This window comes from Equus caballus, chromosome 6, assembly GCF_041296265.1.
Source record: "Equus caballus isolate H_3958 breed thoroughbred chromosome 6, TB-T2T, whole genome shotgun sequence".
NCBI classification, from domain to species: Eukaryota; Metazoa; Chordata; class Mammalia; order Perissodactyla; family Equidae; genus Equus; species Equus caballus.
Genome location: NC_091689.1, coordinates 97,879,748 through 97,904,134, shown reverse-complemented (window position 1 = coordinate 97,904,134; position 24,387 = coordinate 97,879,748). Strand labels below are relative to the sequence as shown.

General features: G+C 45.6%; 1 protein-coding gene across 4 annotated transcripts in view; it reads right to left on the bottom strand.

Annotated features, from left to right (window-relative positions):
• The window catches only part of MYRFL (myelin regulatory factor like), a 118,834-nt gene that overhangs the window by 7,581 nt on the left and 86,866 nt on the right, over window positions 1–24,387 (bottom strand). For all 4 annotated transcript variants that reach the window (XM_070271928.1, XM_070271927.1, XM_070271926.1 and 1 more), the window contains 6 exons: window positions 12,632–12,795; window positions 11,951–12,014; window positions 7,515–7,600; window positions 4,937–5,011; window positions 4,802–4,854; window positions 4,506–4,685 (listed from right to left, as the gene is read on the bottom strand). In XM_070271928.1, coding sequence (XP_070128029.1) covers window positions 4,506–4,685; window positions 4,802–4,854; window positions 4,937–5,011; window positions 7,515–7,600; window positions 11,951–12,014; window positions 12,632–12,795 — 622 coding nt within the window. The remainder of the gene's footprint in view (window positions 1–4,505; window positions 4,686–4,801; window positions 4,855–4,936; window positions 5,012–7,514; window positions 7,601–11,950; window positions 12,015–12,631; window positions 12,796–24,387) is intronic.

Genomic DNA, 24,387 nt, shown 5'->3' with positions numbered 1-24,387 from the left:
CGCGGTAAGGACTTAGGAAGGATGGGAGGGAGAGCGGCAGGAAAAAGGAAGAGGAGGACCCCATGCCCTCTAGAAAAGCGTGTCCTCTTGCACACTCAGAGGGGAACTCCCGGGGGGTGGGGGGGGGGAGGCTGGGAATGGATATGGGAAGCCGGCTCCTTCCCACTGTCAGCAAACGGGAATGAGACCGAACCTGAAGGGGCCAAGTTCCCTGAGCATCCTCCCAACACGACGCTTTCCACTGAGAAGAAGTGGATCTTGATCTATGAGGATTTTCCAGAAAATTGAACATTTATTTCCCTTTACATGTAAATATAAGTGCTGTCTCCAAGGCCTCCAGGTTTCTTGGATTCCAGCTGCTCCAACAATAACTTCAAGCACACGTCTCCTGCTATGCGTGTTGCTTGTGATGGCTTCCACAGAAGGCTGGGCACTCACAAGGCACAAAGAGAAGGGGAAGGCAGGACTTGCCTCCTGTCTGTTTTCTTCCTGAACTTTTGTTCTGCTTTCCTGCTGAATTTGCAGGGAAAGGCTCCTTATAAATTCTGGCAATAGGACTGCAGCGTCGCCTCACTTCCACAGGAGTGTGTTTTCAGGCTCCCGGGACACCGAACGCTGTCATAGGATTTAGTATCTGATGAGATAACAGTGTTTAAGTAAAAAGGTGAAGTTGGGAGGAGAGAATCTTGCAGATTAGAATGTCAAAAATGGCTTTTTTGAAAGAAGGATTGGAAATAACAAATTTTAAATCTCCTATAAAACACCTCCAATTTGTCACTTCCCTGAAGCAACTATTCAGTTCTGAAAGGCTGGCTATTGGAAAACCGTAAATGCCCCTGTAGTCGTACGGGGTGGTGCTCATCTCACAAATCCTCCCAGCAATATTCATAGAAACTTCATGTACATTCCCAGCGCTTCCTTGTAAAGCTGGAGCTATATTTCATAGTTGGCAAATGTCATCTCCCAATAAACTAAATTAGAACCTTCTTGGGAGGAGAGATTTAAGATGGCGTCCAACCTGAGTGCACGCTGCTGTGGTAGAATCTGGAGATGGCAGCGCGACGTGTAAACCGTGCTGATGGCTGAGTTCCAACATGGCCTCTTGGACGCCTCTTCCTCCCCTGACTGAACCGGACTCATGCCAAGAAAAAGTCAACGAGCCCAACCCATCGATGACTGAGTCCTTTAACTTGGGGAACCACTTTCTTTTGGTCATTTGCTCTTCTCAGAGTTCTGGGCTCCAAACAAAATAAGCACGAATTCCAGGTGCCTTTTTGCTTTGTGAGATTTTTTAAATCTTTACCAAATCTCCGGAAATCTGTAGAATTGCAGAGATGTTTCCCCCTGACAGGCTCTTTACTTTCTAATATCTAACGCTGCTGTCCATTTAAATCCTTATTGGTTCCACAGATTAAAATCTAATCCATCACAGCCTCACAGTAGAAGCAGATTATTCCAAAATATCCACTTTCCACTTCCTGGTTGGTCTTACCTAAACCTTTTATTAAGTGGAGGGAACGGGGCAACCTTTCTGAAAGACAAGTCACACAACCAACTTAGGCCCCAAGGAGAAAGATGGCCTGAGCCCAGCATGTCACAAAAATGCTGGGTTTTTTTCATTTATTTCACTTGTAGCCTTACCTTCAGGAAAAAGGCTCATAAATGTGTTCCGGGGCTTGGTGAACTCTTAGATTTGACTCTGCATCCCACTGAGAGTGTGTCCAAGTCTGTTTTCTTTTTAATCCTTGAGTTTCTCTTTTATTTGTATTTCTTCATTTTTAATGGGTCTTCAATGTCTCAGAAACATCTGCTTGAAAAGACTATTTGCCTGGCTTTCTCCTCTCTTGGATTTAGGAACCCTGGTGTTACACGGTGCCCTGGACAGAGGGGAGGATGGAGCAGCCACAGAAGAGAAGTGCCTTCCTCGGACCCCCCAGAAACATCCCACACTGGGGACGTCTCAATGGCTGTAGGCAAACTCGAGGGAGCGGTGCTGAAGGGGCTTCTAGAACCATGGACTGGACACTTTCTGCCTCTTCTATCAGAGACTTGGTTCCAGGTGCACACACGCACGTGCCCAAATAAATGGAGGCAAAATGGTGGAGGGGAAGGAACCCAGGACAGGGAGATGGGATCCAGATTCCAAGTCCAGCTTTGCTAGGAACTCACTGCAGAACCTTAAGGAAGGTCCTGGGCCTCTGTTTCATGAGCTGTAAAATGGGTAAGTTGGTGTAAATCAGAAGTTCTCCTGACCTGGGGACTTTGGAATTCCAGGTGATTGCATACAGAGGTCTGTGGTGTGGCCTGTGCACTTGGAAAAAAACACCTCTCCCACAGATCTGTACTATGTTTCAAATGTTACTGTTGGATCAATAAAAATAATTCAGTTAGAAGCTGAACTGAGTTTACAGTTACATTCTCCCTCTACATATTTTCTCAGTCAAATAATTGTAAAAGTATAATGGATTAATAATGGATTCTTGGGGTCAAAATGTCAGGGTGCCACTGGTGTAGCTGCTCTCTGACATTCTATGACTTTAAATCCCACCAAAGTTTCCAGGTTTCCTGGAGGTGAAAGTAAACAGAACAGTTAAATCCTTTCTACTTTTCTCCAGTTAAAAGAGGGAGTAGGGAACCACTGTCCCAGGGTCTCAGGGAGCCTGGTGAGGCAGAACTTAAACGTCACTGTAGCCTGAGAAGCTGAGAGTCGTGTCCAGGAGGACACAGCCAGGCACCGTGGAGCAGATCTGCTGTCTTTCTTCCATGCCTCGCACAGTCATAGCCACATAAGAGCAGACGCGCTGTCCCAGAGAGGAGAGCAACAGGCCTGCGTCTGGTTTCCTAAGGGCCACTCCTCCCAGTGCTCCCCGGATGTGAAGAGCTGGTCCCTGCAGGAGGGAATCCGCCCCAGGGTCAGGACACTATTCGAAAGTGAAGACTGGCCTGGGCCATGACGGCTCTCAGGTGAGACGGTCTCTTCTGAGGACTGCTCTCAGATAAGGACAGTGTGTCCCCAGTGTGGGCTCCCAAGGTAAGAAGAGGATTGACCAGCCGCAAGGTTCCATGTGCTTTCACAAGGCACGTAAGGCTTTGAGGATTTTGGTGACAGTGTTGGCTTTTCCCGTATTTGAAACCATGAGAATACGACAACTGAAACTAATTCCTTCCTTCACATCGAACTGTTACCCTCAGCCTATAGTGACGCATCTGTTCTCAAGTTCAGTCAAAAATTGCTTTCATGAGAAAACAACACAAGCATTGCCTCCTACAGGTGTGGGAAGAGCTCTCCATGCCTCACCTGCCTCACTGGAAAGATGAGTAAAACAGCAGTGCTTGTCTATTAAGCTCGTGAGGATTAAATGACTTATTCACGTGGAAACTTTATGACAGTGCTTTTGTGAACAGTAAGGCCTCATTGCATCGCGATGATGATGGTGATTTGTAAAACTGATTTATTCAAGGTTATGATACGGAATAATATCAAAAGGAAACAGAAATTACCTTGCTGCCCCCAAACATCAACCCCTGACCACGTTCTACGTGTCGGTCATCAGGGCTGCTCGGAAAGATTCTGCTTCATCTTCTTCCAGGCCCAGGTTAGGTCTGCACTGCACTGTTTGTAAATTAGACACGACTGATGTCACCTGCTTTGGCCACCGAAGTGTAAGCAGAAGTGGCCTGTGTTCCACCCCGTGGAAGCTGTAGGAGTCAGCGCACACTCTTACCACCGCTGCAGAGATCGTGGAAGTACACATGGACGTGGAGTCCGTGAGCCGAGTCCTGAGTGACACGCTGGGAGGAGCCCCCTTTTGGTCCACATTTGACATAGAGAGGCAGGAATAAATTTTCACCGCAGCATCCCAACAGATAAGCCATACTAATTGTACATATTGCTATTATTAGCATCATCATTATTGTTATTTTAGACACTCATTAATGTGTGTGTATACAGACGGAGATTGCCTTTGATCAAGTTTCCATAATTTTTTAACAGGAAAATTCTGTTACTTAACAAGCATATGTGTGTTGTGTGTGTGTGTGTGCACGTGTGTCCACGTCCCTAGGAGGAAGACGAAGAAGATATTCTGAAGGTGGAATGCCAACCTGACTGACAGTTGACCCTGAACTCCTCAGCTGAAAGAGCCTCTACGTCTCGCCCTACGTGGTTTGGGCAGAGGGCCCAGACACCACATCCTTTTTTAAGTTCTAAGTGAACCAGAGACCCTCCCATCTACACGTCACCACGTTGCTTGTCCTACTATCACAGTCTTTGTTGGCAACAGACAAATGAGACCCTCTGACTTGAATCAACCAAAATCACTGGGCAGGGAACTCAATATCATAGGTGATTGCATGTTTGTGTGCATGTGTTTGTAAAGGTCTTGCCGCCCCAAGTAGAAGAGTGGAACCATTATCTGGAACTTTTAACAGGCTCTCCAACTAAATATCGACAGGGGAAACCTCAGCCCCAAAGAGCTGGGTGTTTCCCTCTGAACGTCCCTTACCTGCCCACGGCCCCCAGTGCAGCTCCTTCTCCTCGGACCGCCCTTGGACAGGACTGGTGAGGGCGGCTCTCCTCCCCCCGATGGGGCAGCACTGAGTCTCCTGACACGGCAGGATCTCACAAAAAGTGACTTCTGGCCCGAGAAAGGAGGACTGTGTGGCGGCCAGGGATGTGTTCCAGGCTGCAGGGCATTGGGCAGAAGAGAGGGGGCCACAAGGTTCACCTGACGGGCCGCTTCTCCTGTTGAGGATTCCCGGGACGCGGGCTGGCTGACAGCGAGGAATGTGAAGAACTCACCTGCGGGGGAGGCGGTGGGCGGCAGGGCTGGCTCCTGGGAGCTCGTGACGTTGCTGGAGGAGGACAGTGAAAGGATTCATGCAGGCAGCCTGCAAAAATCCCTCTCCCCAAAGGAAACAAGACCAGAACTCTCACCTCGGAGGGAGATTCGGGACACGTTGCTCTTGAGCTTTCAAGCTGAGTACGTAAAGGGTGACTATTGTCAACGCACTGTTAAAAAATAAGAAGACAGCATTAGGTGGCACAGTTGACTCCAGACATATCTCACACGGCCACTGGCCAGCAACGTGCTCTCCCAGGTCACACAGATGGGGGCGCCTGGCTGACAGCAGCACACAGAAGCCCACACAGCCAGGCCTCTCCACCCCGGTGAGAAAAAGCCCTGTCTCCTGCAGCTCAGAGGCTCCTGGGTGCCCTGTGCTGATGGATTTTCCCAGAGGACAGCCCCCGGCCCTGGCGAGCTGTCTCAGAAGCAGGAGTCTGTCACTGGTGGAAGACGACAAGAGGAAGAGTACAATCGCTGGAGGCAGCCCTCTGCTCCCTGGAGGGAGAAGCGGGAGCAAAGTTCACTCCCACGGGCGGAGGGCATCCGCACGGGCGCTGGGAGATGACAGGAGCCCCAGGTTAGTCGGCTGTGGTGCTCACCCCCGTGGCTGCCAGTCTTTTCAGAGCACAATGCACCAAACTGGACAGAGGAAGGAAAAGAAATGCAATAAAGCATCCATTCCCACACTACATGACTTCAAAATAGTAAGTCTATCTTCCCGCCGATTGTCAGAGCGAATCTGTCCAAATAGAAGCTTTCCTTCCAGGCTCTGAGTTTCGGGAAGCTGTTCCCAACATCGCTCACTCATCCAGTCGCTCAGCACTCTCCTCTCCTGGAGGTGTCTTCAGAACTCTCCTACCCGCCGAACAAGAAAGTCTGCTGGTGACTTTGCAACCCTGCTATCTGTGGGGCCTGACGCGGGGTGACCTCACTGGACTTCTGCCAGTTGATGTCACACCTGGTCCCCTGGACTCAGCTCCTGTTATCTTCTTCCCCATCAAAGGTGGTGAATTTAGTATCATTAAATATACAGAAAAAAATATGCACACGTTTGAGTTCCACTGCTGAAGAAAGAATTCCTAGAGCCACCGCTGGTCACCGCTCAGCAGGCACAGCCCAGCCTGGGGAAGTGGTGTGAGCCCCAGAGACGCCTGCAGACAGCACTCGTGCTGTTGCCTGGCAACTGCTTGCTGTGGTCCAGCCCCCAAAGCCCCCACTCTCTGCCTCCCTATCGCAGGCCCTTAAATACTCTCTGAGTTGTCTCTGGCATCTGCTTCAACACACAGCCCAGAGAACGTTTGGATCGCAGAATGAAACGTACATCTGCTCTTTTCTTTGGGGACAAACTCTGGTTTTGACCCTTCTAGGGTACAAAGGCCAGAAACAAGGTAATACACTTAATTTCTCCCATTTGTGGTCTTAGTGGTCGACAATGTTGGAATTCATAAGATCTGATAAGCACATTTAAAAAGCAGTCTCTTTCTGTCAGAATTACACTTCCTATAACATTCCCGTTGGGTTTTCACGGGAATCTCTCTAGAGGATGCTAAGTACGTCTATGAAAGGTAGACTCTCATGCTCTCCTGACTCGGGAATCCCAGCAGAAGACAAGCTCACGGAGGAGAGTGAGAAACTGCAACGGCTTCCAGAGGGAGTCCTGTGTTGTGGGGTCACACAGGTGGGGTGCTCCCCACAGTGGGCAGTAGCAAGTGAGAAGTTAAGATGCAATGGGGAGAGAAGGGTGCAGAGAGACCCACTGTCCTCTACAGCTGGGAAGCTGCTTGAGATCCAGGCACTGAAGCACCTTGGCCCCGTCCCTTTCTTTGCCTCTGAGAACGACTGTCTCCCCGAGACAGGGCCCAAATCTAGACCTTTCCCACACTAACGGAGCATTTTCCAAGGGACAGATATACCCCTTTCACCGTGTGGATAGCAGACTAAAAACAAGCCAGGAGGACAGAGGCAAGATGACCAGGGCTCAAAGGCTGAGGGGCCGTCAGGACAGCTGGCCGAGCCCAAAGACCAGAGGCCTGAGGAGGACTCCCCATCCCAGTGAGGGAGGGCCCCCTCCCTGCAGAGGGGCACAGTGGTCAAAAGGCACCCGATGCTCGCACAGCAAATACTTTGTCCTTCCTGTGTTTGTTTTCTTTAGCTGTTAGCAAATTTGGCTGCAATTTCACCACATTGTCCATCTTGGGGTAATCTCCTAGTCCCGTTGGTGTGAAGTACCCACTGAAGAATCCAGAAGAATCCGAATAAATAGGAGTGTCCAGGGGACAGTGGACTGTACCTGAATGCTTACTCACTCTTTTCCTCCAAGTAGACAGGAGGGAGAACAAAGAATTTGAGAAAGTTACTCCAGAGAGTCAAAAAAATACACACACACACACACACGTGAAAGGCACAGGCAGCTGTTAAAAACATCAGATGATTGAAAAAAGATCATCCTTCATCTCACACCTCAGTGCAGGAAGCCTGTGCTGCTTTTCTTCAAAGGATGAGTTTATTAAGGGCTCCCTCATCGCCAAGCTGAATCAAAGGTCAACACCCCCTTTAAAGGGCTCCTGGTCTTCGGAGCAAACAGAAGGTCAGTACCCCTTGGCGTGTGAGAAAGGAAGACGGGAAGAAAAAAGAGCTTGACACAGCATAACAATGAGGTTTTCTTACCAAAATGCCATCACAGCAATGAGACTTATAACCAAGGTCTGGAAAACCCAGTTAGGACACGACTGTTTTTTTCCTGAAAAATAAACCTACAAAAAGATTCAGTGATGAGCAGTGATGAATCCGCGACCACCTGTGAGAAGGATGCTGGAGGCTGACCTCTGCTGCCCCCCTGGGACGGAGGAGGCTCCTTAACCACCTCTCCCTCCTCCTCTCTGTCTCTCCAGAACGTCTCAAGCCCCTCCCTTTCCTTGACCTCGAGGCTACAGCAATCTGTCTTCCCCGACCTCCCGAGGGACAGGCGTCTGCGCCATCCAGTCAGCGCTCATTCTTGAAGTTTCATGAGAGAAGAGGACCTACCAGACAAGATCCCGTCAGAACCCAGACGTCCATCTCCTTTAATAGCATACTGTTGAAAATCAAAAGGTCTTCAAGACATTATGGAATAAACCCCAATGGAAGAATTTCAGGCATCAGGACAAACCACGGAAAAGATTCTTGTGGCAGGCAATACTGTTAAGTACTTCTTAAATCATATACATTGGTATCCAATTCTGCCACCTATTTTTAAGGACAGTTCTGGCTTGTGTCTTATTTATTCTTTTATCCATTCAACAAATATTCCTTAAGCACCATGTACAACAGTGTAGGGAACGTAATAATCAGTCAATTACAGTCTCTAGGAAACAATGAGACAAGCCTTTAGGATGGATACATATTGGTATAAAAACTTGCATATGAGGAATGGGCCAAGAACGACAGGACAGACAGCTGTGCAGCCGGCGGGGAATCTGCTGGAGAGACGAGATCTTTGCCCACTCAGACAGGGCGCGCCTTAGACGCGAATTTTCCTGCCAATGTGATAGGTAGTGTTCTGTTGCTTCCTCCTGGGGTGCAGGGTAGAATCATGTTTACTAGTCGGAAACAAATTGGAGGACAGCAGTGGCTAAGAAACAGCTTAAAATTGGTCTTTGTGTGAATTTCTTGGGCTGGCTATCTGAATAAAGAAAATGTTCTTCAATGTAATATGTGGGGGGGGGGGGGGAAGATGGGGGATTAACCTTTTTAATGAGTACCCAAACCCTTAGAGCTATGGTAACTGAGTCTTCCCTGAGTGCAGCTGGGGGTCACTGAGAACACCGGGAACCAGCAGATTTGCACCATTCCTGCGCCTCATTGGAACTGCCCCGAGGACATGCTAACAGTGAGCATGGAGGAGGAACTCAGAATTAAATAGTATTGGCCTCAGGATAAGCACTTCCCCATGCAAGCGACTCCCCCTCTGCCGGATTACTGTAATCTCCATGGTTTTCCTCAAAACCCTCTGAGCTGGTACAGGGAAATGGCCCAAGACCCGGAGTCAGACTTGGAGTCGAGTCCTGAACAAGTCATCTAAACGTCATTGATCCTCATTTTCCTCATCAATAAAGCAGGAATGATGACTAACACCTGCCTGCCTTTCAGAGTTACTAAGTGGGTCCACCTAGCAGGGTAATGGTCTGCTTGAGAATTACCATGGAGCTTGTTAAAAACCTAAATTCCCTGAAAAATTCTGACTCAAAAGGTTTTCATTTGGGGTGGTGTGGGGGCAGGGAATCCGCAAGAGGTGGGAGAATGGACAGGATCCATGTTCGACCCTTCCCTCTCCCCCTCCTGCTCCACACACCCAGTGACACGCCTGGAAGACTGACATGTGCCACGTCTGAGAACCAGTGAATAGTGAGCTTAAACATACTGACACGGTAGACACACGCACACATGAGGTGCCGTAAATGCTCCTGAGAGCTTATGCAACTAACACATTTAACCTTCACAATGACCTCAGCCATCCCATGATGCGGGTGCTGCTGTCTCCATTTCAGAGACGGGAGAAAGGAGGGCCAGGAAGGCTAAGTTCCTCCCCCAGATCACACAGCTAGCAAGCCACAGAGGCAGACCAACCAAGAGACATTTGGCCCCAGAATCTGTGCTCTCAACCACAATGCTTCGTGTCCTCCCTTTTACCGTCTGTAAACAAAGGAAGCACTATACAACTTAGCAAGTGTTATTCAGAAGGTCTCACGGCTTACCCAACGAACTCCCTGCCCTGGTGGTCCAGAAGCTGAGCCTGCCCTGTATTTCCAGCCTCATCTCCTCCCCAACCAACTCCCACCTAACGCTCAGTGCAGCCGTCCAGCTCCAGGCATCGCTGTGTCCTTCATCTGAAACCTCTCCCAGAGCCTGTTCCTATCTGGCTGAAGCTCACTGCCCCACGAAGGCCGGGTGCCCGCGTCATCCCGGCAGCGCCCGGAGCCTCTGCACCACCGATCGCATCCAGCCACCACTGTTCTTCCTGTTCCCTTCTGACCTTCCCTGGCTACCCTTAGGAGAAGGGGCCACCTCTGACTCCCCTTTGTCTGCCTGGGACAGTGGCCGCAAGAGGTCCCTGAGTTGAAAGGGCGCTCTTTAATGCCTACATGAGTCCCTGACTCTGTGTCCACATCCCAATCCCCCACCCTACCCACACAAGACATTGAATCATGCAATGTGAGCATTCAGGGCATCCCTTCAGACTGGGCTCTCCAGTCATGCATTCATCTGGCAAACACTCCTTGAGTAGGACCAACCGAGCCCCCGGGACGCAGAGTGAGGCCGCAGACGCAGGGCCTGCGCTCAGGGACTGCACCTTTTAGTTAATATTCAGAGAAAACTGCACAGAAAAGAGATTCTCCGGCTGCACAGTGGGAGTACAGAGGTGTCCCTGAGCAGATCACACCTATCAGGCCACCAGGGACGTGGACACCATTCCTTCCATCCCACAGCAAACTGGTTCTTGTAAGGGCAGCTTCCCTGCACACTATTTTTAAGGTTGTGTGTTTACTGAGCAACCGGCTCTGTGCTGGCACTGGGCTCAGGGCTCCAGCTCATTGAATCTCATCGACAGTCTGTGTAAGGCTGACACTGTTGTCATCTCCGCTTTCCGAGGCAGTGAAGTGACTTGACCACAAACACTCCTACACAGGTGCTTATCCACGTATTTATGCTCGATGGTGCACCAAGAAGCTTGTCAGCAGCATAACGTTTTAGTAGTTTCTGGTAGAATATTAAACTCTTTCTGCACCCTTTTAGATTAGCTCAGTGCAGTATGACACAAGGAGTAGAGAATAAACTAGGGCAATGTCCCAAACATCAGGTCAGCCCTTACTGGGATGTAGATGAAGGTCATGAATGTCTTCCTCTGGGCAGGGCCACCCTAGAACACTGGCGGATCAGAGGGGGCAGGCTGGGTCTCACAGCCATCCGCGAAGCGCACCTAGCAAGGGGGGCCTGCAGTTGCTCCCTCACTGACACTTCTCTGCAATGGAGAGGGTGTCCTTAAGTTAATAAATGATTAACCTTCACTTTTACTGTAAATGTGATCCTACTGGTGAAGTTCTCTATTCGTTAAAAAAGCCATCACATTTTAACCTTTGCAAGCAAGTGGATATCTATTCTCCATGTGCACGTATAGTACTAAATATCAAAGGGAAAAGAGGGCTTTGAGGATTAACTGCAGTCCCTTTGGGGTCTTCTGAAGTCAAAGATAAGGAACGAAGTGGAGTCTAGGCATCCACACAGACCTCGCAGCCCAGGGCCACGTGCCTGCAAGGCTGACGAAGTTCACCTGATGGGGACAATACATACAAAAACTGGCAGGATAATGTTGTAACCAGGGGAACCAGGTAAAGAAAGGGGTACCAAAGGTCTGGCAGAAAAACTAACATTATCTGTTGAGTGTTTTGCAGAGGGACAGTTTCAGGAAGAGCCCAACTAAGAAGGTTCCCCCAAGCAAGCTAACTGAATCCCATCCTAGCTGCCTCAAACTGCCCCAGAATGAACTAAAGTGGACTGTCGTCATCATAATCTCACTGTAACAGTAAACTCTCTGCCCAGGGCAAGACTTAGCTGCCATTTTCTATACATGCGATGTATGAAGACACAGGATTAACGATTGTGCTTGCGCTGGATCCCCCCTCTTATGTGCCATGACAAGGGCTTCTATCGTGATTATTCATGAACGCTCCCCACAAAAAGAAGCCCAAGCTGTGCTCAGGAGACACTGCTCGGGAGCCAGCCCCAGTGTTCTCCATTGCTTGTGCCAGGAATAAAGCTTCCTTCACCCACTTTTGCCTTGGCTGTGCTTTTTGGCTCCACACTCAATGGGAGATGAACCCATTTGTGTCCAATTACAGTGTTTCTGAAATAAACATGTTTTGTCCTCATTTCTCTAGACTTCTCCTTGAAAAAACAGTTAATGTCTATTAGAGGGATAGTATTTAAATATCTGAAGTGCATAAGGATGCAAACTAGGCAATCTATCCACAAATAAATGAAGAAAAAAATTATTGATGAATTTCTCTAAAGACTTTTCCTGTACAGAAAATATCACCTCTGTTTATTATAAACTTAAGTCTATTTACCTTGCTGTTTTTGGGGGGAATGGGCCTTCTTGGAGAAGATGCATTAACAGCTCTGCTAAATTTGCTTTGAAAAGAGAGAGAGAGAATTAATTACTATTCAAATGCCTCTCCAGGAGTTATAGACAAAAGCCCAGGCTGTCACTAGCACAGCAGTATGATTTTTTTGTGATGCAGCAGTAATTTAGAAAAGGAAAAGTGAAGGCAATTGAGAGTTCCTTTCGTGGAAAACAGCCTTAGTAAGCATAAATGAATGCATTAAAAGTTACATTTCTCTTTTTCTCAAAATTATACCCCAGGAAATGTGCATTTACCTCCTTAAGTAAGAAAAATAAATAAATAAAATCCCCCCATCCCCCGAGACCAAACGCGGTTTTCTAAATTTAGAAACGGCCATCTCTCCTCGTTAAAGGAGAAGCCATCCTTTTGCTAAAATGTAGCACTTCCTGTGAACTGCTCTTAAACAGATGTGGCATGTTTTGTTTCATTTTAAAGTAGCAACAGAAAAAATAATAAAATTATCACACAAGGCAATTGTGTTTCAAAACATTCTGAAAGAGGAATAGGGACCTAATTATCAGAAAGCAGCGGTTGCTGCGGGATGGAAAAGACCATTCGGATTGATCTGGTTATGGAAACACCCACTCTTCTCTCTCCGAATCCCTGTGGCCATCCCGCATGTACCTGATGGAGCTCGCCTCACTGGCTGAGGACTTCCAACTGCTCAGCCGCTTCAGCCTGGCCAGCTTTCTGTTCCATATTTCTAACTCTTCTATTCTTTCTTCAAGGTTGTTGGTTAGTTTGCAGAGCTGCTTCACTGCACCTACATTTTCCATAAAGATCTGGTCCTAAAAATGAAAATAACACAGAGTGCATAAATTTACAGTTTGAGACCAGCAGAGAACTGTCTGTAGCCCATTCGAAGACAGCTGGAGCACACCACTGAAAATGGTTATAGACACACATAACCTCAAGTTCATTCAAGATAAATCTGGAGAGGTTTGCAACTTAAAATGGTCTTGCTAAACTGCTGGCTGTGTAGTAAAGCTGCTTACGTTCCATTTGCAATAAAATGGAAATATGTCCTTGTCCCAAGAGGCAGAATGGAGCTGAAGGACATCGTTGAGTTTGGAATCCAAAGATTTATTGTCAATGGCCACTATGCTATATTTAAAACTCATAAAAAGGAAGTCAGAACAGGCTTCTGAATGTTGATTTGTGTGTGCGTCACTAAATCCTCCTAAGAAATGAGGCCAGTTCCTCCTGGTAAAAGGTGCATCAAATTGCTTCGGCGAAGGAGGGAGGAATAAAGCCCTGGGCTTTTCTCTACTTCTGCTGCTTCCTCAATGTGAGACCCCAAGAAAAATACAACAACCTCTCTGAACTTCAGCTTCTTCATCTATAAATGAGAGGATAATTCTTGAGGTGTTAATTTCTGCTTTAACATCCCGTGAGCTACCATGTACAATTTATATTTTAGCCTAACTCCCAAACAAAATCTAGAACAACAACAACACTTAATTCTTCCTGTTCAGAGAAAGTCACTGACATGTCAGAAAGAGCAAGAAAGGGGAGACCTAGCAAGGCCAGATTCCCGGCTCTCCCCTCCCCAACCAATCACTGCAGTTGTCAGGGGAGCATGTGTGTCTGCGTCTCAGCCACAACAAAGACCCAGAAAGCTCTCACTGGCTCACACCCTGGTCCCATGACCTCTCCTTCTTTCCCTCTCTCTGTTCACAAGCTCAGAACACCACAGTGCTCCTTGGGGCTTGTAGAGGCTGGTCCATTATTGTAAAGTGATGAGCTCGAGGCCAAAGGAAAAAGACTGCTTTGTGGTTGGGAGATCAAACTCAGGGCCATGTGTCTGAGATTCTCATCATGCAAACCAAAGCTTTAAAGGTTTCAAGCACTGTAAAGCAACTGCTCAGAAAGGACTCAAAAGCTGACCATTACAGATTTAAGGCTTAGTTTGTGCAGTTTAAAGACATGCACACTAGTGTAGAACACACTGGTAAAGGTAAGCATAAAGTCAATTTCAGAATACTTGAATACTGTACCATGCTGGTGTGTAAATCACTATACTATAAAGGTTAAAGGGCAAAAGTATTAAAAATAACTAAAGCTACAATAATTTGTTAATGGTATGCACATAAAAAGAGGTAAATTATGACATCGAAAACACAGAATGTGGAGGAGGCAGTAAAAGGACAGAGTTTTTGTATGCGATCAAAGTTAAGTTGTCATCAGCCTACAAGAGCCTACTACATCTACGAGATATTTATGTAAACCTCCTGGTCACTACAAAGAAGAACCTACAGTAGATACGCAAAAGATAAAGAGAAGGAAATCAAAGCACGCCACCACCAAAATCATCAGTTCACAGAGGAAGTCAGCAAAAGAGGAAGAAAGAAACAAGGGAAATGCAAAACAGCCAGAAAACAATAAGATGGTGTGAGTAAGCCCTTACCTATCAATAATTACTTTAAATTCTCCAATCAAAAGGCACAGAGTTGGCTGTATGGATTAAAAAAACAAGACTCAACTATATGCTGCCTACAAGAGACTCACATCAGCTTTAAGGACACACATAGGTTAAAGGAATGGGAAAAAATATTCCATTCAAATGGAAACCAAAAGAGAACAGGAGTAGCTATACTTGTATCAGGTAAAATAGAATTTAAGTCAAAAACTGTAACAAGAGACAAAGAAGGTCATCTTATAAAGGCAAAGCAGTCAATTCATCAAGAGGTTATCACAATTGTAAATATGCACCCAACATTGGAGTACCTAAATATATTAAGCAAATACTAACAGACATGAAGGGAGAAATAGATAACAATACAACAATAACAGAGGGCTTCAATATTCCACTTTCAACGATGGATAGATCATGCAGACAGGAAATCAATAAGGAACATTGGACTTAAAGTATACTTTAGATCAAATGTACCAAATAGATATACACAGAAATTCCATCCAACAACAGCAGAATACATAGTCTTCTTAAATGTACACAGAACATTATCAAGGATAGATTTTTAGGCGACAAAACAAGTCTTAGCAAATTTAAGATTGAAATCATATCAGGTATCTTTTCTGACCACAGTAATATGAAACTAGAAATCAATAACAGGAAGAAAACTGGAAAATTCACAAATATGTGGAAATTAAACAATACATACCTGAAAAACTAATGGGTCAAGGAAGAAATCAAAAGGGAAATTGAAAAATATCTCAAAACGAATGAAAACAGAAACACAACATGTCAAAATTTATGGGATGCAGCAAAAGCAGGTCTAAGAGGGAAGTCTATGGCAATAAACACTTACAGTAAGAAAAAAGAAAGACCTCAGAAAAATAACCTAACTTTACACTTCAAGGAACTAGAAAAAGAAGAACAAACTCAGATCAAAGTTACTAGAAGGAAAGAAATAACAAAGATCAGAGCAGAAATAAATGAGATAGAGAGCAATAGAAAAGAGCAACAAAAATAGGAGCTGGTTTTTTGAAAAGACAAACAAAATTGACAAACCTTTAGACAGACTAAGAAAAAAGAGAGAGGATTCAAATAAATAAAATCAGAAATGAAAGAGGAGATGTTACAACTGATACCACAGAAACACAAAGGATTATAAGAGACTACTATGAACACTTATACTCCAACAAATTGGACAACCTAGAAGAAATGGACATTCTTAGAAACATGCTACCTACTAAGACCAAATCATGAAGAAATAGAAAATCTGAACAGATCAATTAAGAGTGAGGAGATTGAATCAGTAATCAAAAAGTTCCCAAAACAAACAAAAGTCCAGGACCAGATGGCTTCACTGGTGAATTCTGTCAAACATTTAAAGAAGAATTAATACTAATCCTTCTCAAACTCTTCCGAAAAACTTGAAGAGGAGGGAGTGCTTCCAAACTCATTTTAAAAGGCCGGCATTACCCAGATACCAAGGGCAGATAGGGACACTATGAGAAAAAACAATTAGAGGCCATATCCCTGACGAATACAGATGCAAAAATCCTCAGCAAAATATTAGCAAACCAAATTCAACAATACATTAAAAGGATCATACACCATGATCAAGTGGGATTTATTCCTAGGATTTAAGGATGGTTCACCACCTGCAAATCAATCAATGTGATGCACCACGCTAACAAAACGAAGCATGAAAATCACGTGATCATCTCAATAGATGTAGGAAAAGCATTTGAGAAAATTCAACATCTTTTCATTATAAAACCTCTCAACAAATTAAATCTAGATGAAATATACCTCAACATATTAAAGGTCATATATGACAAGCCCAGAGCTGACATCACACTCAATGATGAAAAGCTGAAAGCTTTTCCTCTAAGATCTGGAAGAAGACAAGGATGCCCACTCTTGTCACTTCTATCCAATACAGTACTGGAAGTCCTAGTCAGAGCAATTAGGCATGAAAAAGAAATACAAGGCATCCAAATTCAAAAAGAACAAGTAAAATGGTCTCTGTTGCACATGACATGACCTTATATATAGAAGATAAAGACTCCACCAAAAAACTGTTAGAACTAATCAACAAATTCAGTAAAGTTCCAGGATACAAAGTCAACATACAGAAATCAGTTGTGCTTCCATACACTAACAACAAACTATCTGAAAAAGAAATATAGAAAATAATCCTATTTACAATAGCATCAAAAACAATAAAATACTTAGGAATAAATTTAACCAGGGTGGAAACTGAAGAAGCCACAAATAAATGGAAAGATATCTCATGTTGTTGGATCAAAAGAATTGATATTGTTAAAATGTCCACACTACTCAAAGCCACCTATAGATGCAATGCAATCCCTATCAAAATTCCAATGGCATTTTTTACACAAATAGAGAAAACAATCCTAAAATTTGTATAGAACCAGAAAAGACTCCAAACATACAAAGCAATCCTGAGAAAGAACACAGCTGGAGGCATCACACTTCCTGATTTCAAAATACAATACAAAGCCATAGTAATCAAAACAGTATGGTCCTGGCATAAAAATAAACACAGAGACCAATGGAACAGTATAGAAAGCCCAGAAATAAAGCCATACATATATGCTCAACTAATACTTGACGAGGGAGCCAAGAATAATCAATGGGGAATGGATAGCTTCTTCAATAAATGGTGTCAGGAAAACTGGATATTCACATGCAAAAGTATGAAACTGGACCCCTATTTTACACCACCCACAAAAGTTAACTCAAAATGGCTTAAAGACTTAAATGCAAGACCTAACACCTTAAAGCTCCTGAAGAAAACATAGGGGAAAAGCTCCTTGGCATTGGTCGTGGCAACCATTTTTTGGATATGGCACCAAAAGCAAAGGCGACAAAAGCAAAATAAACAAGTGGGACCACATCAAACTAAAAAGCTGCTACACAGCAAAACGAAAAGGCAACCTACCAAATGAGAGAAAATATTAGCAAAACATATATCTGGTAAGGGGTTAATATTCAAAATATATAAGGAACCCATATAACTCAGTAGAAAAAAGTAAATAATCTGATTTAAAAATGGGCAGAGGACTTGAATGGACATTTTCCCAAAGACATAAACATGGCAAACAGGCACATGAAAAGATGCTCAACATCACTAATCATCAGGGAAATGCAAATCAAAACCACAGTGAGGGGCCGGCCCCCTGGCTGAGTGGTTAAATTTGCCCGCTCTGCTTCGGCAGCCCAGGGTTTCGCTGGTTCGGATCCTGGGTGCAGACATGGCACTGCTCGTCAGGCTGTCGTGAGGTGGCATCCCATATGTCACAACTAGAAGGATCCACAACTAAAATATACAACTATGTACTGGGGGATTTGGGGAGAAAAAAGCAGAAAAAAACCGCCCACGATGAGATATCACCTCACACCTGTTAGAATGGCTATTATTATAAAGACAAGAAACAACAAGTGTTGGTGAGGATGTGGAGAAAAGGGAACCCTTGTGCCCTGTTGGTGGGAATGAACACTGGTGCAGCCATTCTGGAAAACAGTATGTAGTTCCCACAAAAAAGAAAAAGTAGAGCTACTATATGATCCAGCAATCCACTTCTGGGTATATATCCTAAGGAAATGAAATCATTATCTTGAAGAGATATCTGCACCCCACGTTCATTCCAGCATCATTCACAACAGCCAAGATACAGAACCAACCTAAGGGTCCATCAATGGCTGAATGGACGAAGAAAATGTGGTGTATATATATATATATATATATATATATATATATATATATATACATAAATGGAATATTATTTGGCCATGAGAAAGAAGGAAATCCTGCCATTTCTGACAACATGGGTAGACCTTGAGGGCGTTATGCTAAGTGAAATAAGTGAAACAGAGAAAGACAAATACCGTATGATCTTACTTATATGTGGAACCTAAAAAAGCTGAACTCAGAGAAATGGGTTTCATTACTATTCTCTTTAATTTTGTATGCGCTTGAAATTTTTCATTAAAAACGTTAAAAAATAGATAAATCACAAAACAAAAACAAATCAAAAAAAATAATCTCCTGACAGAAGCTCTTCTAAATTTTCTAATTCTAGTACAAATTTTCCTTAACATTCTATGGTTCTAAAGGGTAATAAATGTCATATGACTATTTATTATGTTTGCATTGTAGAAAGCCTTACGCCATAATTATAACTGTATTATTTACCGTGGTCTGTTAATTCCACCCAGCAGTCCAAAACAGATTCCTGGGCATCCGCTGCCTCCTTCCCCCACAGGCAATCCATCACATAGTGCTGTCAGCTCAACATCCTAAATCTACTCAATCTATTCGCTTCTCTCCATCCTCCCCGGCACTACCAAACCTAATATTCTTTTTTATTGTTCTTGGCAACTGGCTTCTTCTTCTTCTTCTCTTTCTTTTTTTTTTTTAATGTTTGCTTGATAAATTAATTTGTGATTTAGCTCAAACTAAAGCGGACTGTGGAGAAGGATGCTAAAGTCCTATCTAAACCACAGTAGGTTCTTTCTACAAGGTCTCCCCAACAGGACCTTCAATGCTGCCTCATGAGATACGAGCAATGGCTGCAATTGTCCAGTTACTTGTCAATAATGACAAAGTCATCTCTTATTTCTCCAACTCAAATTTGCCAGCACCATACATCTTCCAGGTAGATCCAATAGGCAAGAAGATAATTCATGTGTTTTCCCATTTAAGAGGACGCAAAGGTGGAGAGGGAATTTACTGCTTCATTCCTGATTATAATCACGGCCCTGACTTTATGGATCCAATGGAAAATTACCAAAAAGTAAATTTCTAGGACATGTTATGAGGATTGATTCTTACTAAAATACTTCCGACTTATGTCCTCTACCATCATAATGGAACCACTGTAAATATTCCAAACATAATCTAGAATTTTCTGAACATGTCCTTTTCTATGCAAGTGAAGGGTCTCTATGACTTCATTTTAACCACGAATGTGCACCCAGATGCCTGAGGAACTTTTCCTAAAGGCAAACATCCAGGTCCCCTGTAGAGGCTGTATTCATTAGGACTGAGATGGGCATAAGGCTGGGGCATTTTGAGAAGCTTCCCCATCTGATGCCCACTGTTGGTTAAGAACTATTTTGGTTATAAGCCAATATGACCTCAATAAAATAATTTTCAAAAAATCTATTTTGTAATTGGACCTAATTTGATTATTCAACTCTGTCCAGTTACTATTAACCATTTTAAATGGGACCCACTACCTCAGCAGAAACATAGCTTTACAATTGTGATGCAAAAATGATTAAACCAGGCGCCGGTCCAGTAGTGCAGCAGTTAAGTTCACGTGCTCCACTTCAGCAGCCTGGGGTTCACTGGTTCAGATCCCAGGTGCAGACCTATGCACTGTTTATGAAGCCATGCTGTGGCAGGCATCCCATATAAAGCAGAGGAAGATGGACATGGATGTTAGCTCAGGGCCAGTCTTCCTCAGCAAAAAAGAGGAGGATTGGTGGCAAATGTTAGCTGAGGGCTCAAATTCCTCAAAAAAAAAAAAGTGATTAAACTAGTTTGCCGCCACCAAAACTTGCTCATGGAACTGTGGGAGGAAAGTGGCAACTACTTCAAGGCCCACAGGAAACTTTTACCCACTGTCTAAAGACTTGCTTTGTGGGAAGGGTAATATGGACAGCATGAGCAAATTTTCTGAAAGGACATGTGGGGCCATTTGGCGAGTACATGTGCATGTGACAACAACAGGGAGGCATTTGTCAAACCAGAGCCACGTTCTAGCTTAGAGTGGGTCCCTATTTAAGCCTGTCTTTTCCCACAGCCCCCTTCGCACTCTGTGCCCTGACCATACTGAACCATATGCCATTCGCTGAGCGCATCATGCTTTTTCTGGTCTCTGGAACGAGCCCAGGCTGCTCCCTTTCCCTGACCGCCCGTCCTCCCCCTCCCCCACCTTCCTCACACTTGGGGCTGTGTTTCCCGATATTAAACACCTGGAGACAGACCCCACCTCCTGTGCGCAGCCGATTGCCCAGCCCAGAGCAGTAACTCAGCACCTGGCTGATGGATAAACGAATGAATGTTCTTACAATGGTGGCTCATGCCATGAGGCGTTGAGAGGTCAGAGCATTGCTCTCTAGTAAAACCAAAGAGAGTGGCCAAAGTTCCAGTTTATTCTTTTATCGGAGGTTCTCTCAGAAAAACAGAAAGACTGAGGTCCAAATTCCCTCTCCACATTAGGAAGTGCCCATGGAAACGCAGGTGAATTAAGCAAAGAGCAAGAGTGTTTACATCTGGAGTGCAATGGCCAGTCGTTCGATTGTACCCAGCCAACTGGTTTCCAGTCCGGTTGGGTCCTTTCCCCAGGCCTGACACACGTCCCAGGAAAACCTCCCACAGAGTCCCAAGGGGGCCGGTGTGAGAACGTTCGTCACTGCGTGGTTTGTGGTCACCAGAGTTGGAGGGGTCCTTCACTTCAGAAGGAGAACATAAGGACCCACGCCAGGGAGTTCCAGCCTCCGACTGAGAGCAGATGCACACAATTCAAAGAAACCCAAGACACATGCAAAGAAGGACACAGTAATACTCCAGAAAGCCTGACTATCCAGGGATATAAATGAAACACATTAGCGCGGCCGCCATCGTTGCGGGGGTTGGAGGGAAGAAGAGACGGCGATGAAGAGGGGAAAACGCAATAAAGTGAAGGGGCAGGAGGAGGAGGAGCATCGTTCATCCACCGGAAGTTCCAGTTATAACGGAATAATAAATCCTCCGGAGGACGAGGGCAGGGAGCTTACATCCTGCGGAGTTCCCGCCTTGCTGCTCAGCTCCCTCTCTCAGCTCAGGCAGCGTGAAGGCGCCGCGCAGACTGAACCACTGAGGCAGGGCGCAGACTGAACCACTGAGGCAGGGCGCAGGAGCGGGTGCTCTGTGGGCGGAGTCGCGTCCCAGAGGAGGAACGTCAGCACTGCTCAGAAAGGGTCCAGATTATACTCAGAGACGGGACTTCTTTAAAAATTACTCGAAAATATTCTCCTTGAAACCTTGGGCATAAACCCAGCATTTTAAGGAAATCACACTTTGGTAAATAAAGTGTGAGATTCCAGGTATGAAATCAGAGGCGGCTTGAATAACAGGCCCGACTTTCACAGCATCGCCTCCACCTGCTGACACAGTTACCGTGGTTTCAGCTGTCTGGAACAATGTTTTCCTCACCCAACATTTTAAGCATATACAAAAATTTTAAAAATTGTATAGTAAATGTCTGTATACTATCACCTAAATTCCACAATTAGCATATTGCTCTCTATCCTTTATCACGTACCTCCCCATCTATCCATCCACCAATCCATCTTGCTTAGACACATGGAAAAAAAATAAATGAGCAATAACTTTTTTAAGAAGACATAACTACAAAAAGATTTTCCAAGAAAACGATAAATGGTATATTTCTCTCTAAAATTTTTTTACCAGAAACAAGAGAATTTTCTCCCTGCTTCCAGTGTAAGGGAGAAACATCTACAAAGAGGTGACCTGTTGTTAAACATCCAGGGTTGGTTGTAAGCACATGTTAACTCAAAGTAATCTTCCAGCTTGGGGTCGAATCAGTGGCGAGGGCAGCAGGGGTGCTGCCCCACGGGAGGCCCAGCCCCACAACCGACCAGCCAGGTCCGCCGCCTCCCTCAAGGAAAGCCTGCCTTTAAAGTAACTGCTGAGGAGGACATTTAAAAGCCTCCATTTAGATTCTGGGCTGGCTATTTGAACTTAAACTAATAAAACTTTTTTATTATTCAGTTTTTCTATACGTAAAAATGAAAAATACGTCACCCTACAAAAAAACATAAATCACTTCAGAGACATCTGAAGTGGGGGCATCTCCAAGCGGCATCTGGAAAAAATTTATTAACAATTAACCATTTATTGGGTTATACTATGTTGCAGACCTAAATGTTGTGGTACTAAGAAAACCTTGCATTACCAAAAATGATTTATAAAAACAACAGCTTCAGTGGGGAAAGTGATCACGGTAGCATTTGAACCCACCACCCGGAAGTTAGCTCCACCGCAGACTGCAAAGAACACGGTTGTTTGTGTCGTGTAGCCATAAAGGTGACCTTACAGTCCCCAAACTGGCTGAGCCAAGTTTTGGACAAAGTTTTATCTGATGCTGAAATTCATGCTCTTAAACCACTGCGCCCTATCTGTGATGGTTTTAATCATCAAAATTGGTGGTATTTTGGTTCATCTTTCTCCATCTCATCTGTCGCCTCCCTATCCCCATGGGACGGCTCTGCCCACCTGGCGCTCTGACCCTGTGCTCGCCCCTGCCTCACCCCACAGCCCCTCCCCCACTTCTCCAGGCCTTACGGGGACTGTTTGCTGCTTGGAGTCCTCTTTGCTCCTCATCCCATAGGAACTTGAAAGCCAACAGGGCCGGCAGGGAACAGGAAGCGGTGATGTGGGGGCCCACAGGCCCCTCGGGGGAGCGCCTCCCTAGCACAGCACCAGAGCTGACATTTTAAGGGAACCGGAAATCGGAAATTTGTGTGAACATCTCCACATTTTTAAAGGTAGGCAACAAATCTGAGAAATTTTAAAACCCTGTGAGGGGAAAAGAAAGTGTGCAGCCAGATTGGGCCACAGGCTTCCAATCAGTGACGTGCGTGCGCCCAGGACCTTCCCTCAGTAATCGATGTCTTCACCCCTGCCTGCGGCTTCCCCTCAGCCCGACTGCTCTCTCACGTCCACGCTCCCCGCCACTCTGGACATCTTCATCTGAAAGTCCAGCTGATGCCTCAAACTCAAAATTGAACCCACCTTTCCCTGGAAACCCCTTCTCCTCCAGACTTCCCTGTGTTAAAAGAACCACTTCTCTTCCTTTCTCCGAGATTCAAAGACTCAGGCATCAACATACACAAATTCCTCCTGAGAAGCCCCTGCATCCGGTCCCACACGAACGACGCAGGACCGCAAGGCACGGCCTCTGACCCTAAGAGGCTCACGGTCTGGTGGGGAGACCAGGACAACACAGGAGAAACGCTCAGGGCCCGGGCAGTAGAGACGGGATCCATCAGGGCACCGCAGGACTCACCGGTGCACTCCGTCGACCCTGCTGACTTCCTCACTGCCCGAGCCCGTGGTTAGAACCACAAAGCAAGCACTGGAGACAGAGTTCTGACAAATATGGAGATTTTTGCTCTCATGCAACTAACTGGGGAGGTTGGCAAACACCAAGTCAGCAATTACAAGATACTCTCAGTTGGGGGAACACCCTCTATGCTGCCGTGCGTCCCAGCGAGGAGGGGGACGGGTCGACACAGCCAGAGGGCACCTCTCTCCAATTCCAGCAAAGGCATTTGAGGTCTCGCGGTGGCCCTGCATCTTACAGAGGGAAAGGGAGTGACACGGGGACCACCTCAGATGAGGGGCTGGGACGGTCTTGGGCTGAGATCCAAACGATGAGGCCGTCGAAAGGGAGGGTCTCCAGCGCAGAGAACATGCAGTGAGCAGCCCCAGGCAGAGACGACTGGCGAGTGTGGGGAGTGGAAGAGGCTGGTGGGAGAGGAGCCTGTGTGCAGACACATAGCATCTGGAGGGTCTCAGCTTTCTTGGAGGGTGTGTGGGGTCTGAGGGGGGGAGGTGGGGGTGAGTGTTAGGAAATGAGTTAGAAAGAGAAGCTTCCCTCCGGATCGTGGAGGGTACAGTAATAAGACAACAAAGAGCCAAACGTGGGAGAGGGGGTTCCATGATCGGAGATTTGTTTCCTTTGCTTTTTGTTTTTAGGGAAGATAATCCTAGTGGTGGCTAGCAGGTCAGTCAGGAGGTCACTATAACAGTCAGGGAGAAAAACGGAAGGAATAAAGACAGGAACAACCGACAGGAGATATCACTGGAGAAGAGCAGCAGGGCCCGGCGTCCGGCTGGATCTGGGACAGAGCGTCAGGAAGGCCCCAACAG